This window comes from Carcharodon carcharias, chromosome 3 (assembly GCF_017639515.1).
Source record: "Carcharodon carcharias isolate sCarCar2 chromosome 3, sCarCar2.pri, whole genome shotgun sequence".
Classification (NCBI taxonomy): Eukaryota; Metazoa; Chordata; class Chondrichthyes; order Lamniformes; family Lamnidae; genus Carcharodon; species Carcharodon carcharias.
The window spans coordinates 205367677-205385210 of NC_054469.1; the positions used below are offsets into that span (position 1 = coordinate 205367677).

The 17534-nt window shown below is 42.4% G+C and overlaps 1 protein-coding gene across 2 annotated transcripts in view; it reads right to left on the reverse strand.

The window, feature by feature from the left end:
- LOC121276534 (NFX1-type zinc finger-containing protein 1-like) overlaps nucleotides 1-17534 on the reverse strand; it is a 65511-nt gene that overhangs the window by 15119 nt on the left and 32858 nt on the right. For both annotated transcript variants that reach the window (XM_041185069.1, XM_041185068.1), the window contains 5 exons: nucleotides 12195-12345; nucleotides 11677-11921; nucleotides 7445-7584; nucleotides 5168-5322; nucleotides 3568-3713 (listed from right to left, as the gene is read on the reverse strand). In XM_041185069.1, the coding sequence (XP_041041003.1) occupies nucleotides 3568-3713; nucleotides 5168-5322; nucleotides 7445-7584; nucleotides 11677-11921; nucleotides 12195-12345 (837 nt within the window). The remainder of the gene's footprint in view (nucleotides 1-3567; nucleotides 3714-5167; nucleotides 5323-7444; nucleotides 7585-11676; nucleotides 11922-12194; nucleotides 12346-17534) is intronic.

Sequence of the window (17534 nt, forward strand, 5' to 3'; positions counted from 1 at the left end):
ATGGGATTGATTGAATCTGCGGTGCTAGCAAATTGCAACATGAGCGACTCCTCCTTTGCCAACCTTCAAAACTGAACAGGGGATTAATTGCATACGGATAGGACACAATTCAGGTTTGTCTCACTGAAGGTGAACCAATAAGAATTAGAAAGAAACAACAGATTTGCATTAATATAGCACCTTTCATGACTTCAGAGCACCCCAAAGTGTTTTACAGCTAATGAAGTACTTCTGAAGAATACTCAATATTGTAATATAGAGAAATTTGGTAGGTAATTAGAGCACAGCAAACTCCCACAAACAACAATGTGATAATGACCAGATAATCTGTTTTAGTGATGTTGGTTGTGGAATAAATATTGGCCAAGACACTGGGGAAGGCTCCCCTGCTTTTCCATCTTTTCCATCCAGCTAAAAAGGCAGATTGGGTCTCAATTTATAGTCTCATCTGAAATTCGGCACCTCCACAGCGCAGCACTCCTTCTGTACCACACTGGAGAGTCGGCCTTGATTATATGCTCAAATCTCTGAAGTTGGACTTGAACCTACAACTTTATGACTCATTAGGGAGTGCGCTACCAATGAACCAAGGGTGACACAAGCCAGTAATGCCATAAGTCTTTTTGAGGTAAATACATACCTGTTTGAATACTTGGTGTTATTGAATCACCTGCGAGTGGCAATGAAGGGAAAATTGGGAGGAATGAGAGCGCCACCCCAAATTTCTGCCCATTAATTTAAAAGAAAAATCATAATATGATTAGGTAGAGCCAACACAGATTTATGAGAAAGAAATGCTGTTTTACAAACCTATCAGAGTTTTTTGAGCATGTAGCTACTAGAGTAGATAAAGGGAAACCTGTGGATGTAGTGTATTTGGATTTTCAAAAAGCATTCGATAAGGTGGCACACATGAGGTTATTAAACAAACTGAGGCCTCATAGTATTGGGGTTAATATATTCGCAGGTGGTTTGAAAACAAGAGGAATAATCAGGTCAAATTCATGTTGGCAGGCTGTAACTAGTGGGATATCACATGGAACAATGTTTGGGCCTCAGCTATTTACAATCTCTACCAATGATTAAGATGAGGAGAATAAGCATAACATATCCAAGTTTCTGATGATACAGAGGACTGGAGTTTTGCTCCCAAGATGGGAGCGTAGAGTTGGGAAAATTCCTAATTCCACAAGTCCAACTCGAGAGAAGGTGTCCCTCTGGTGGTGGGGTATTAATGGGCGACGAGCCCGCCACACCTGGAAATAGAGCGGAGGGAGCCACAGGTGTAGCTGGGTGAAGAGGCAGGCTGAGTGAAAGGCCCAGCCTCAGTGCTCTGGGATTTGTAAGAAAAAGAATAAAACAAAAAAAAACCCTCTCACACTATCCATGCCCCTTCCATGCCAACTCAACCCCATGGCCTCTCATACCCCCATGCCAATTTATGCCCCTCTACCCACCCCTTGGCATTTTATAGCCCCTATGCCAATTTAATGACAACTCATGTCTCCAACCATGACCCTTTGCCTTTACACCCTCCACGCCAACTCAGTCAGTATACATGCTGAGATGAAATAAAATGAAGTTTTAAGTGTCTGTTGATGACTTCGCTATTAAAAAACTCTGATTAAAAACCTGTTCACTATATTCAAATTCCTTAAACTACTGAATCTCTTATAAAAACAAACATTTCCTTCAGATACTTAATCCCTTATAAAAACAAGCATTTATATTCATTACCCTACATCAAAGAATTTATAACCAGTTGGAGCTGCCAATCAAACTCTGAATTGACAGATACCCCATTGTGATAATGTTAGGTTGTGAAATCAGTCACGCAGCACAAATCCTCAGGCTTATGTCAATAGATAGCATGAAATAGCAAGCACTGTTTTTTTAAACTACAAATTTTTATAAAAATTAAAGGGCAGGAAATTTAAATGTTTTGTCAGCTTGACAGTTCCAATGAGTTTACTTTTTATGCACATTCATGTCTAATTTTTACAATCCCAAAGGGCATCTGACCTCCCCCAAAGGGCACTTGACCTCCCCAAAGGTCTCATTACCTCTCCCAAAGGTGTCCCTGGACCTATCCAAAAGGGTCCAGTAGCTCTGGTAAGTTTAGACCTTCCCCTGTAAAGTGTAAAGCCCACAAGTTATGTTTTGGACATCCCAGTGATAAAAACTGGACCTATTCGAAGGCAGCTGTACATTTACACGAGCAGCAGCCTCCGTGAACCACAGATGTGTAAACTACAATCACCTACCCCCAACCCCCCACCAAAAATGGTGAGTATTGGGTTCAGGGCTCCCGTGCTATTTTGGCTAAGCTGGAGACCCTCTCCATCCCTGTAAAAATTCAGCCAAAGTTTGGCAGGAAAGAAAACTGTGAGCAGGACACAAAGAGGTTAAGTGAGTGACAAGAACATGGCAGATGTAATACAACGTGGAGAAGTGTGAAGTTACCCACATTGGAAAGAAAAATAGAAACCAGGTTTTTTTTTCAATGGTGAAAGACAGGAAACATTAATTTTCAGAGGGACCTGGGTGTCCTTGTACACAACTCACTGAAACTAACATGCAGTTATAGCAAACAATTAGGAAGAATGTGCAGAGCTATGGGAAGAAGATGGGGGAATAGCACTCGGTGAGTTGCTTATTCGGAGAGCCAGTGCTGACACGATGGGCCAATTGGCCTCCTTCCACACCAAAACAATTGGTGAAAGCAAATGGTATTGAAAATACCTTTATTTCAAAGGGATTGGAATTTAAGTTAAAGAAGAAGTCCAACTGCAATCATAGAGGGCCTTGGTGGGACCATACCTAGCGTGCAGTGTTGAGTTTTGGTCTCTGTATCTCAGGCAGGGTATAGTTGCCTTGGAAGGAGCTAAACAAAGGTTCAATGGACTGATTCCTGGGATGAAGCGATTGTTCTATGAGGAGAGATTGAGTAGATTAGTTCTATATTCTCTAGAATTTAGAAGAATAAAAAGTGATTTCATTAAAATATATAGAATTCTTTAGGAGTTCATGGAGTAGATGCTTGGATGCTGTTTCTCCTGACCTGGGAGTGTGAATTAGAGTTCACAGTTTCAGACTAAGGGACAGGCCATTTAGGACTGAGATGAGAAGAAAGTTCTTCACTCAAATGGTTGTGAATCTTTGAAGTTCTCAGAGAGCTGTGGACCCTCAGTCATTGAGCATATTCAAGACAGAGATCAATAGGTTTTAGGATACTAATGGAATTAAAAGATATGGGGATTATGCAGGAAGGTGGAGTTCGGTTGAAAGATCAACCACGATCATAATGAATGGCAGAGCTAGGTCAAAGGGCCAAATGACCTACTCCTGCTCCATTTTTGTTATGAAAGTTGGGCAGAAGCCTTTAGGGTTCTGAAGGTTGATGGTGTGATCTGATTGAGCTGTTTAAAATGATAAAAGGATTCAAAGTCAACAGAAATATAAATCAGAAGAGATGTAAAAAGGGAAACTAACTCAATATTTTCCATTTTCGTCTATTGTACAAAATCAAAATGAGCCCCATTCTGGTTTATCCGTAATAATTCTTACCTGCTGATGATCACCAATTAAAATGAGGTGCTCACAGGCTGAGCTAAGAACGGTGATTATATGAGCTTCTAGCACTTCAGCTGCTTCTTCTACAATCACAATTTTTGGCCGAATGTCCTGCAAGACAGTTCTATATTTTGCTGCACCTAAAAAGATAGTTGTTACACTTTAATCTGTGCAATAAATAAACCAACAACAGCTTATATGTATATAGCACCATTAACATAATAAAACACCCCAAGGTACTTCACAGGAGCATTATAAAAGCATAATATAACAGAACTATATAAGGAGATATTAGTAGGTTTTAAGGCATGTCTCAAAAGAGGTAAGTGAGGTGGAGGGGTGTAGGGAGGATAATCAGAGCTTAGGACCTAGACAACAGAAGGCTATTAAAATTAGGGATGCTAAAGAGGCTGGAATTAGAGAAGCACAGATAACTTGGAAGGTGGTGGGGCCGGAAGAGATCACAGAGATAGGGAGGGGTGAGGCAATGGAGGGATTTGAAAATAAGGATGCAAGTTTAAAAATCAAGATGCTGCTTCACTCCAATGTAGGTCAGTGAGCACAGGTGAAAGGAACTAGGTGGGAGTTAAGAGACGGGCAGCAGATTTTTGTGCAACGTTAAGTTTACGGACGGAGAGTAGAATGTGGGAGAGCAACCAGGATTATGTTGGAATAATCAAGTCTAGAAGTAACAAATGGATGAATGAAGGTTTCAACCGCAGGTGAACTGAGTCAGGAAAAAGTTGGAAGATGTTAATGGAGATGGAAATGAGTGGTCTTAGTGATGTTGACGGAAGATCATCTCAGGGTTAAATGTGACACCAAAGTTGCGAACAGACTGCTTTAATCTCAGACTATTGCCGTGGAGAGGGATGGAGTCAGTAGCTGGGAAGAGTGCTTGGAGCAGGGATCCAAACAATGACTTCAGCCCTCCCAGTATTTAATTGAAGGAAATGTCTGCTTGTCCAGTATTGGATGTCAGATAAGCAGTCTGATGGTTTAGCAACAATGAAAGAGTTGAGAGATGAGGTAGAGCTCAGAGTACATTCTCGAGGGACATTTCTCGTATGGCAGTCAAAATAAATAACAACCTTGTGTAACAGTGTGAAGGAATGAAGCAGAATGTGTCATCCTTGAAATATAGGATCAAAATGATCAGTTTTATAAATGATTTGCTTATATACTTCAGAAAAATCCTGTTAACACACAGGAAAGTGAATTTCTGCTATTACCTCCAATTCCTCCCAGTTTGTGTAGATTTTTTCTTGACTGTCTAAACCATTCATACTTCAGTGAAGGTAATAGAGGAGAACTAAAATGGGAAATTTTCGTAAACGCAATGCTCCATTGGAATGTACTACGTCAAATTTTATATAGGAATGTGAAGCAAGTTCAGATCACGGTGAGAGAAAATAAAATGCTCTTAAAACCAGCACTCTCATATAAAAATACCTAAAATTATAGTTTTCCTTTGTCCACTGTGAAAAGCAAATATCATAACGAATAGAATTTACATTTGCTTTCTGTAGCAAGTGAAAGCAAGCAAAAGTAAAAAAGAATATTTGTCATCACTGTTAGAAGTAGTTGTGTGTACCTGTTGTGGTCATCCCCACTACTTTAGACTGTCTAAGGAGTACCATTTCTTCTTGATTTCTCAACTCAGCAAGACGGTTGACAATTTTCTGATATTGCTGTTCATGTGATAACATTTCACGTCTGGTTCCCATTTGGTACATTGACAACCATAACCTGTAATAAAATCACCTCGTTACATCATCATCTGGACAACTCATCATGGACTGACGCTGGGTGGGATTTAATGACCCCCCACCGCCCCCCCCACCCCACCGGAGGCAAGTTCAGCAGCGGGGGGTGGAGGGATGGCTAGCTGTGTGATTGAGTAGGAGGGTGCAGGGTGGAGATATCGCTGCCTTCCTAACTCTCTCCAATCAATTTTGGGCAGGCAGGCATGTGGGCAGCCTTCTGGCCTGCAGGCCAACTGAGGTGTTTAAGTGGCCACTTCATTTCTCCTGATTTTTACCTGTATTGATTATGAATCCCTTCATCATTTTAAGCACTTCAAATAGATCAATCCAATCATAAAAGCTCTTACTAACTTTCATCAGGGCATAAGAACTAGGAGTAGCAGTAGGCCATTCAATCCTTGAGCATCTTTTAACATTCAATACGATCATGGCCAATTCTATACATCAACTTCACTTTCCTGCACTATTCCCTTAATTCCCTTAGTATCGAAAAAACCTATTGATCGCTGTCTTGAACATACTTAACAACTGACCATCCATGGATTGATAAAAGGGCAGTAATTGGATTGGCAGCCTGTTATATGCAGCCCTGATTTTCTGTTCCATTACAGTCAATGGAATACAATATCAGGCGTTGTATAAAATGGGCAGCTGGTTAAATAGTGCCCATTTTACGCCACCACAAGATGAATTCCTGCCCCAGGTCATGTTCCTCCAGTGGATCCAACCCTGCTTGATTTAATCACTGCAAAAATTACTAGAGACATTTTGGTTATCTCTTTGTGTAAGAAGGGGCTGGATTTAACCCTCCTCAGCTGGCAGGTTTGAAGGCAGGGGCACGTAAGATACAGCAAATAGCCTTCCCTCTGTCTATCTGCCCGCCCTGACCTGTCTGCGTCAGGCAGCTCACCTGCCCTTGGGCCTATTGAGGGCCTCACCCCGCTGCTGCCGGTATTCTATCCGCTGCAGGGGGTGGCCCACGCCATGAAGGGAGACAGCAGCTTTAGCTACATGGGCTAGCACCAGGCAAGTGATGGGCAGGGGGGACCTCTTTGGTGGTACCCTGGGCTCATTGGAGGCACCCCTCCCCAAAGATCATTCCCTCCACCACTAACCAACCTCCCTCCCTGGTCTCCCCCCACTCACTCCCGACCTGGGCTTACCTGGGCTCCTTGGCACAAGACAGGTAGGCCTCTAGTCCCAGCAGTGGCTACCTCTTTCATCTTTGACTAGCTGGCAGCTCTCTAAGGCTGGACTTCCTCCTGGGATGAGGGGTGGAAGTCTCACCTTAAAGCAATTAACGCTACTGCGGGGCAGCCATTAGGAGCATGGGCGGGCTCCCTCCAACTTTTTAGCTAGGGACAGGGACCATGGCACCCTGTAACATTCAACCCAAGGTGTTATATGGAGACAAGTGCCATCTTTCAAAGATTATGACTAACTGCCACTTGCAATGAACCTTCTGTGTATCTTCCTCATCACAAGGAGCTTGGATATATATTTAGTGGGTGTTGTGCAGATATATTTATTAGCCTGTTCTTTCATATTGCCAGATTGTCTCTGATGTTATTGTATACAACCATGTTCCAACTTTACTGCAGGACTATTTGAAAGTACAGCCAAAGCCATGATTGCCACTGGTCAAGTTCTAAACCACAAGATACAGAGACAGTATAAAAGGCTTGTAGAGGGGAGAAAGGGACTAATTTGATAGCTCTTTCAAAGAGTGACACAAGGCATGACAGGTAGATTGTAAGATTCTGATAATTGTAAGTTCATTGTTGTGATATTTGGCCTCCAACAACACATCAGTGTTGCTGATTCGAACTGTTTCATATCCACACTTTGTCCTAGCTTTTAAATACAATTTAAATTTTATTCCACTTGCAATATACCGGAATCATTGCTGAGATTATCAGGATGCATTAAGTCTTCAAGGGAGGTTTTATTTTGGCAGTAACGGCAGGAGGAGTGGGTGACGGCAGTGACAAAGCGGAGGAATGTCAAAATGATTTCTTTTAAAAATATTAAACCTAAAAAGACCCAATTTACAGATCATCTCAAGCACAATTAATTCAGAGAGTTAATAGTTAATGAGATTAAACCTATATAGTCTCCAGCGATCGCGCAGTGTGAGTTCCCAAACATTATCTATGCTGTTGGCTTCATCTTCTGACATGTAGTTGGTAAGCTTCAACTGTTTTTTCACCATTGCTCGCATCTGTTTCTTAGTTTTCTTGACTATCTATTAATAAAACAACAGAGAGACACCCATTACAATGAGAGCTAGCACCGCAGGGGTCATGAAAAATAGTTCATCAGTACTTCCTGTATGTATAGCTCACCAAACCGTTTTTCCCAGTGTTTAAGGGGAAGCAGGGTAAGTACACGGAGAAGAAAGAAACAACAAAGTGAGATGAAGAGGGGTGGAAGGAGGGTCATGAGAAGCATAAATATTAACATTTGACTTAATAGCCTGTTTCTGTCTTGTACATTCGAAGTATGGTGATCAACTGTGTTGAAAGCTGGTTCCATTTTGTGCCACTAAGACTATTGAAGTGGTGGGGGCAGGGGGTAGCAGAGCTCACATAGGGACTCCCATCACTGTGAGGGCACAAATACCTGTTGGCCTACAGCAGTTCAAGAAGAGCTGGGAGCATCGCTAAAGCATCACAAAGATATGTCTGGGAGCTAGAATCTGCACTGCAACTTTGGGCAAGGATAGGAGTGAAGGATGAAGGAGAAATTGGGTGGTGAGGCCTGCAGATTCACTTTGAAGGTCTTGGGATGCAGTGGTTATATGGAAGGAGAGAGATATCTGCAATTAAGATGCTTTAACCAGCAGTAAATTGATGTTAATGCAAATCAATAATCGTTATCATTTTTTGGCCAATATAACTGACTGTCCATTTTAATACTGGATACTTTAAGTGGTTGGGTCTTAGTAATAGGACTACTCCTACCCCTTCCACTACTAAAACCCCACCACTTAAAAAGTGTCTAGTATTAAAATGGACAGTCATTTATATTGGCCAAAAAGTGATAACGATTATTGATTTGCATTAACATCAATTTACTGCTGGTTAAAGCATCTTAATCGCAATGTTTATCTCGGGGACAAACAGTTGGATTGACTCACTCATTCATACCTCATTAAGGCAAACGGGCTACAAGAACATGGTTCAATAGCATCTTGCGAAGGTACAATTACTTTTTATGTACATAAATCTTTCTAATCCCATTTAAATAGTGTGCAGTTACAGCTTATACTGTCTGCTGTTTACATGCAGCTGGTTGCAATGCAATGCAGTCTTGTTTGGTTTATTCAACAGTAATCTACAGCTCTCCTGTTTTTGGTAAATCACTGTAATATTGCTGCCCCATTATACCGACCAAATTGTGGTCACATAAATGCACCGGCTATAAGCAGTGTGGACTTTATTTACATGAAGGAAATAGAGGCAGCAGATACAGTGAGGAACATACAGGTCAGCCAGCACATTGTAGTAGATCTCATTACCTCTATTCCTCATTTTCTATCGCTACCTGATTTTCAGTAAAATACAATCCCCATGCCTCAATGAGCAGTTGCACAATTCACTAGAAATTCAAGGATATTTGAAGTCAAATTGTTCAGTAGTAAATGGACGTTAACTCACCAAATGTTCACAAATCAGTAATTTCAATTGAAGACACACCAGGAAGAAATGTTGCTTTCATTTTATAGTGCTAAAAATCCTCTTAAATAGAGACTCAAGGCAAGACTGGAGATATAACTCGGCTAACAGAAAGGTCATCTAGGACAACCTCGAAATTCACCACAACAGATACTTAGCAATTCTTACCCGATTTCTATTAGTTAATTATATGGAACTAAATGAGAAGCCAGTCGGCTGGAATTGCTCATTTCTCTTTTTAAAACTTTTTTTTCATGGGATGTGGGCTTCGCTGGCTGGGCCAGCATTTATTGCCCATCCCTAATTACCCTTGTGAAGGTGGTGATGAACTGCCTTCTTGAACTGCTGCAGTCTATGTGGTGCAGGTACACCAACAGTGCTGTTAGAAAGTTCCAGGATTTTGACCCAGCGACAGTGAAGGAATGGCGATATACAACCAGTCAGGATGGTGAGTGATTTGGAGGGGAAATTCCAGGCGGTAGTGTTCCCATCTATCTGCTGCCCCTGTCCTTCTAGATGGTAGTGGTCGTGGGTTTGGAAAATGCTGTCAAAGAAGCCTTGGTGAATTCCTGCAGTGCATCTTGTAGACGGTACACACTGCTGCTACTGTGTGTTGCTGGTGGAGGGGGTGAACGTTTGTGGATGTGGTGCCAATCAAGCGGGCTGCTTTGTCTTGGATGGTGTCAAGCTTCTTGAGTGTTGTTGGAGCTGCACTCACCCAAGCAAGTAGGGAATATTCCAGCACACTCCTGACTTGTGCCTTGTAGATGGTGGACAGGCTGTGGGGAGTCAGGAGGTGAGTTACTCATTGCATGATTCCTAGCCTCTGACCTGCTCTTGTAGCCAGAGTGTTTATATGGCTAGTCCAGTTCAGTTTCTGGTCAATGGTAACCCCTAGTTTGTTGATTGTGGGGGATTCAGCGATGGTAATGCCATTGAATGTCAAGGGCTGATAGTTAGATTCTCTCTTGTAGGAGATGGCTATTGCCTGGCACTTGAGTGGTGCGAATGTTACTTGCCACTTGTCAGGACAAGCCAGGATATTGTCCAGGTCTTGCTGCATTTGGACATGGAATGCTTCAATATCTGAGGAGTCACGAATGGTGCTGAACATCATGCAATCATCAGCAAACATTCGCACTTCTGACCTTATGATGAAAGGAAGCTCATTGATGAAGCAGCTGAAGATGGTTGGGCCAAGGACACCACCCTGAGGAACTCCTGCAGTGGTGTCCTGGAAGTAAGATGACTAATCTCCAACAACCACAACCATCTTCCTTTGTGCTGGGTGTGACTCCAACCAGTGGAGAGGTTTCCCCCTGATTCCCATTGACTCCAGTTTTGCTAGGCCTCCTTGATGCCACATTTGGTCAAATGCAGTCTTGATGTCAAGGGAAGTCATTCTCACCTCATCTCGGGAGTTCAGCTCTCTTGTCCATGTTTGAACCAAGCCTATAATGAGGTCAGGAGCTGAGTGGCCTTGGCGGAACCAAAACTGGGCGTCAGTGAGCAAGTTATTGCTAAGCAAGTGCCGCTTGATAGCACCGTTGATGACTTTCCATTGGTTTCACTAATAACTGGCTCTTTTTCAAGATAAGTGCAGTTGGTACAGCTCCCAGAAATAGGCTGCATCTAAACTAACAGGATCAGGGAGATTAAATATCAATGTTGATAAAGGGGCTCGGTTGGTTAACCAAGTAACTGACTATGTTATATTTTTTCTGTTTTACAGATCAATTCAGCATCCATAGGGCTTATATTTGACGTAGTTCTTGAGACTTTGGGAGCTATGAAATACCTGAAGTCGGACCCATGGTATTCTCATTGAGCCAGTGTTTTTGATACTCCCGATGCCTCTTGGGACAGCTCTGTGAGGCAGTCAAATGGCATTTTGGCATTGTCCCCTGCCTCCCGCCCCAATAACCTGAAGCCTGAATTACATCTTTAACATCATCTCCCAAATCCACGAACTCCACCATCTAGAAAACAATGGCACCAGTTGTACACCATCCTGACTTGGATAAATATCGGTGTTTCTTCTCATCACTGGTTCAAAATTCTGGAAGTCCCTACCTAACAGTTTTGTGAATGCACCTTCCCCACATGGACTGCAGCAGTTCAAGAATATACCTTATCAAGGTCTTCGCCATGATTTAGTTGGGAGCACTCTTGCCTCTGAGTGAGAGGGTTGTGGCTTCAAGTCCCACACCAGGATCTTGAGCACAAACTCAAAGCAAAGCTCCAGTTTACACTGCAGTAGTGCTACATTGTCAAAGGGTGGCCTTTCAGTTTAGAGGCCCCATCTGCCATTTCAGGTGGATGTAAAAAATCGCATGCCACTGTTTGGAGGAAAAGCAGGGAAGCTTAACATCTTCCTAGCCAACAAGTATCCCTCAATCAACATCACTAAAACAAGTTATCTGCTTTTGGGGACTTACTTTGCAGAGATTGGCAGCCATGATTCCTACATTGTAACAGTGACCACCCTTCAAATACAGTACTTCATTAGCTGTAAAGTACTACAGGACATCCAGAGGTCATGAAAGGGTACTATCTAAATACAAGTTCTTCCTTTCGTTCATGGGAAACTATGGCTTGGCAACAAGTGCCAGTCTTGTCAGTGATATCCACAGCCCAAGAATAAATGTTTTAAAAAGTACCTCCCAATCATCATCATCCTCACTCTCAGCTTGAGATTTGGAAGGGCGTACAATGTCTTCAGGTTTAAAGGCCAGAAAATTTTCCTGGATTGCAGCCAGACGGGCAGTCGCACTCCTAACTTGTCTCTGAAGATCATTATCTCCAATCATTCTCTCATCTTGCAACAGCTCAGCCTCCTCAGTCACATGAATTAGCTCATCATCTTCCGTTTGCTGTTCCTCATCAGTCAGATCACTGGGGCTTCCTGAAAGAAATCAAGTAATTTTCTCTTGATTAAAAAACAAAGCTATTCAATGGAAAATGCAGAAAGAAAATTGAAAAATATTTTTCTTTTTATTAATGATGAGGACCAACAATAAGGTGACAGGTATTGATATTTAGTTTAAATAACTGCTCGATTTCATTGAGCTGACTGTATGAACATTCCTCGATATAATCATCTAGAAACTATGCATTGTATTTACTTAGATTTTGATTCTAATTAACATTTAGGTAGAATTGCAATTTTCGATGTTACCTATGTCTCCCTCTGTGACAAATGAATCTGTCTCCTCCGCATCATCTTCTGTGGCTTGCTCGTTAGATGTCAAGTAACATTTGGGTGCAGATGTTAATTCTGATTTTTCCAGTATGCCAGATCGACCATAGGGAGTAACTTCAGAGGCCAGCTTAAAATGTAAAGGATCCCAATTTGTGAACAATCATTATTATCATACCCAGGAATAATTCAGATTATTGACTGGCAAATGTTTTCATCAAGGCTGTGCTTGAATTAATTCTTTTCTCCATTACTGTTCTCATTTATATGGCATCAGACATCAGATAATTTTTGGAAATGTTGCATCCTGGAATAAGCAGATACAAACTTGATCACTGATACAGGGGTACTTCCCAGTGTGCTGGGCAATGTTGACCTCTGAACCAACACCTAAAACAAAATTACATGGTCATTATCACACTGCGATTTGTGAATTTTGTTGTGTTGGCATTCCTATTGCCAGGTCAAGAATGATAAAGAGCAACTTTCATTCCATAAAAGTCTTAATCCCAAAGATATATTTCCATTTTCCACATCAGTTACTTTCTTGTCCCCTGAAAGGAGTTGCTGATTAGTACAGATAGTGCGGAACTGTGCCATTCAGGCACAAGGTAAATGTTTCATCTGACAGGTCTATTTAACTGTAGCAAAATTGGAACTTCCTAGTCTATGGTGAATTACTATTGGATTATTTCTTGCTGGTTATGCAGCATATATATGCTTAGAATAGTTACTGCTAGCGGTTTCTCCCAGCAGCAAAGAGACACCTACAAGATGGGCTTATACATTGCCCCTCAAGACAAAGCAAAGATGATGCAAAGCTCAAGGAGGTCTGGATATGCACCTGGTTTTCTGTCATTTCTCTCTGAATGGAGACAGTCTCACAGATCAAAGTCTTCGGAAATGGCTATTGAATCAGGTTATTCAATTCAAATAAAAGCGTCCCATGGGGTTATTTGCATTTAGGCGGGAAACACAATGTATTCTGTCAATGTTTGGACTGTCTAATGTAAATAAGAGAAACACAGTTTTTAATTCTTTTCATTCCAGGATATTTTCAAAGAAATCTGGGCAGTACTGCAACCAGACTATGTTAATCTGATGCTAGCTGTACTAGGGCTAGTCAGAGTCCCATGATAGCTGATAGTTACACTACAAATAGTCAATCCTATTTTAAGGGTCAGTTTAATAATGACGATGAATGCAGAAATGGCTTTGTTGTTTCTCACATTGAGGACCGCAGTACTAAAAACAGAAAGTGCTGGAAAAACTCAGCAGGTCTGGCAGCATCCATGGAGAGAGAAGCAGAGTTAACGTTTTGAGTCCAACATGACTCTTCTTTGAAGCTGCTCCGCCGCTTCCCTTCCTTTCACCAACCCACCGGGCCAAACATCCTCTAAAGTTTCCTCCTGCCCTAGCCCGAACTCTCATCTCTCCCTAATTTCTCTTCTATCTCCCTCATGCCCTCTCCGAGCTCATCTGGTCCATTGTCCATTCTCCTGCTCTGGTGATCCGATACCCACTAAGCTCCTGGCCATTCATCTGCCCCTACTGGTTCCCATGGTAGCTGATGTTGTTAACAGTTCTCTCACTTCAGGTGCTGACCCTCTTTGCTTTAAATCTGTCATCACCATCTTCACCTCAAAAACCAACACTTGAAATCCACTGTTCTTGGAAATTACTGTCCCAACTGCAATCTTCCTTTCCTCTTCTATGTCCCTGAATGTGTTGCGGCCTCCTAAACCTGTGTCCCAGAACTCCATACTTGAATTCATCCAATCAGTACTGAAACCGCTCTTATCAAAGTCGCAAATGACATCCTATGTAACTGTAACAAAGGTAAACGAAACCTCCTCTTCCTTCTTGAGCTGGCATGCAGCCTTTGACATGGTTGACCACATCATTCTTCTCCAATATCCCCAGTTGGGTGGAATAGCTCCCACTTAGTTCCATTTTTATCTATCTAATTGTAGTCAGAAAATCAGTTGTAGTGGCTCTTCCTGCTCTTGCACTGTGACATCTGGTGTCCCCCAAGGATCTATCCTTGGCCCCCTCCTATTTCTCATTTGAACACTGCCACTTGGTGCCATCATCTGAAAGCACAGCATTAGTTTTCACATGAATACTAACATCACCCAGGGTTACCTTATCACCACCTCTCTCAGCTCCTCCACTGTTGCTAAATCATCAGACTGCTTAACTGACATCCAGTGCTGTATGAAAAGACATTTCCTCCAATTAAATATTGGGAAGACAGAAGCCATTGTCTTCGGTTCGCATTCCAAAAGCCATTCCCTAGCTGGCGATTCTATCCCTCTCCCTGACAACAATCTGAGACTAAACCAGATTGTTGGTAACCTTGGTGTCATATCTGAGATGAGCTTCTGAATTCATATCTATGCTTTCACTAAGGTGGCCTATTTCTACCTCAGTAACATCACCTGACCTCACCCCTGGCTCAGCTGATCTGCTATTGAAACTCTAAATTATGACACTCGTTACCTCTAGACTTGACTATTCCAACACACCCCTGATCAGCCTGCCTCATTCTATCCATTCCTCCCTCTAGCCATCTCCTTACTCACACCAAGTCCTGTGCTCCCATCATCCATGTGCTTTTTGACCTACATTGAGGCATTACTTGATGGGGAACCAATTTTAAAAATCTCATCTTTGCTTTCAATTGCCTCCACGGCCTCGCCCTCCCTATCTCTAATCTCCTCTAGTTCCTTGAACTGCCAAAATACCTGGGTTCCTCTAACTCTTGAGCATCCCTGATTTTAAGTGCTCCACATTTGGTGGCCATGCCTTCAGCTACCTAGAGCCTAAGCTCTGGAATTCCCTCCCTAAACCTCTTGGACTGTCCACCTCACTTTGGTTCTTTAACATGCTCTTTAAAACCTCCCTCTTTGACCAAGCTTTTGGCCTCCTGCCCTAATATTGGCTTATGTGGTTGTTGTCTAATTTTGATCTACAATGTTCCTGTGAAGCACTGTGTCTTTTTATTACATTAAAAATTTGATAGAAATATAAGTCGTCATTGTAGAATTGCAGCAGAGAAGACAACACCATGGCCTTCCCCACAGGCAGGTTTTTAGGTGGGGGGGGGAGAAATTGAAAGGACAGGATTACTTCCGGGTTCCTGCCCGCCCCAGCCTCACAGCAATTTTAGGCTGTGGAGGGCAAAGCCTCAGATGGGAAGCCCACCCTTGCCCCAACTGAAGCCCTTAATTGGCCACTTAAGGGCCGTTTCCCCACCCAACCTCAACCTTTAGGCTAGTGGGAGTATTAAAGTTGCCTGGGGGATGCCGGAAAATCAACAGAGTTAGATCCTGGGCAGGAATGTTAGGATGCCTCCATCAGAAACCCCATTCTGAAGTTGGGTGTCCTGCACCCGCCTTTAAGGTCCAGTGGCCCCTCTCCCTGTCTCCCTCAAACCTTTCCTAACATGCCCCCCTCCCCCCACCTTGCCCTTGGGACCCTTTGAACTTAACTGGGCCTCCGGTGCATGGACCTAGTTTCAGGCGCCTTCCTGCATTTCCTCCCAACCCACTGCAGCTCTTGTCACTGCAGGAGCTGGCCAATCAGATTGGCCAGCAGCCCTCTGAGGTGAGACGTCCTCCCAAGTGAGAGCTGGAAGTCCTGCCTGCAGCCACTTAATGCTCATTCGAGTATGAAATGGCTGCAGGGCACTCTGAATTGGCAGGATGTGTTTCATATTGACTCTTCATTTGGCAGGAAGTGAGACCCCACCATCCGAAAAATTCAGGCCCATGTCTCAATGAACAGATGCATAACCAACCTGAGAAATTCAAAGATCTTTGAAATAAAAAAAGTGTTCAGTAGTGAATGAACATTCGCTCATCAAATCTTCACGAATCAGTAGCTCAACTAATTCCAAATGAAAATATGCCAAGAAGAAATGTTCCTTCCACCTTATGGTGGTAAAATGTCCTCAAGTAGAGTCAAAGCAAAGTTATAGATGTACCTCAGCTGATAGAAAATAAATTCTATTTACCTGGTATGAAATGGTTATTTAGGGCAACCTAAGAATTACCACATCAGCTACCTGGCAACTCTCTCACCTAGTTTATATTCATTAATTACACAGAGTTAAATGAGTCACCTGTCAGTTGGAGTTGCCCATTTTTCTTATTGGTTTCACTCTTCACTTGGCCTTATTAAAGATAATTGAGGTTGATACAGCTGCATCTAAGCAGAGAGGATCAGGGAGACAAAGCATCAATATAGAGAGGCTTGGTTAGTTAAGACAGTGAGTAACTAACTACCTCTCCCTCCTTTCCTTTCTCTTTACGGCTTTTTCCCCACATTACATGAGGTCAACACATGGCTGCTTGACCAATCCTTCACTTCAACCATCCTTTTTTATATTTGGTGGGTAGTTTTACAGCCAGATGCCCTTCCTGCCGCTAACCCTTCCCATTTATCCGGGCTGGAGACCAATACCAGTACATGCTGACTTAGTGAGTAACTGACTGTATTACAGCTTTTCTGTTTTTTTATGGACCAATTCAACATTCATAGGTCTTATTTTAGACATGGTCCTCTTGAGTTCTTGGGAGTTAAAAAATATCTGAAGTAGAATTCATGACATTCTCATTGAATGAGAATTTTTGATTCTCCAAATGTCTCTTGAGCAGATGATTGGTATTTTGGCATTTTCCTCTGCTCTCCTTACCTCCCTCTCCCACCACAGTAACTTGAAGCCTGAATTATATCTTTAACAACATCTCCGAAACCCATGAACTCCATCACCTAGATGGCAAGGGCAGCAGCTTCAAAGCAACACAACGATCTTCCATTTCCCCTTCATTTGGATTTGGATATACAGAACCATTTCTTTCTCCACATTGAGTCAAAATCCTGGACATCACTACCTAACAGCATTGTAGAAGCACCTTCACCACAGTTTAAGAAGGCGGTTCACTATGATCTTCTGAAACTATTAGCCTGGCTCACCAATCCAGGGACCTGAGCACAAAATCCAAGCTCACACTTCATTGGCAGGGAGTGCTACATTGTCACTGAGCTACTGATTCATGAAAAGCAGACTGAAATGCTGCCTTTCTGTCCAGAAAGTAAACCATGTAAATACTGCCCTTTCAAATAGATGTAAAGTAAGACCCCATGGCCCTATTTGAAGAAAAGCGGGGGAAATTCTCTAAAAATATTTAATATTTATGCCTCAACCAACATTAATATAACAAATTATCTGGTCCTTATCACATTGTTGTTTGTGGGACCTTCCTGTGCAGAAACTGGCTGTGCACATGTCCTACATTACAGCAGTGACTACAA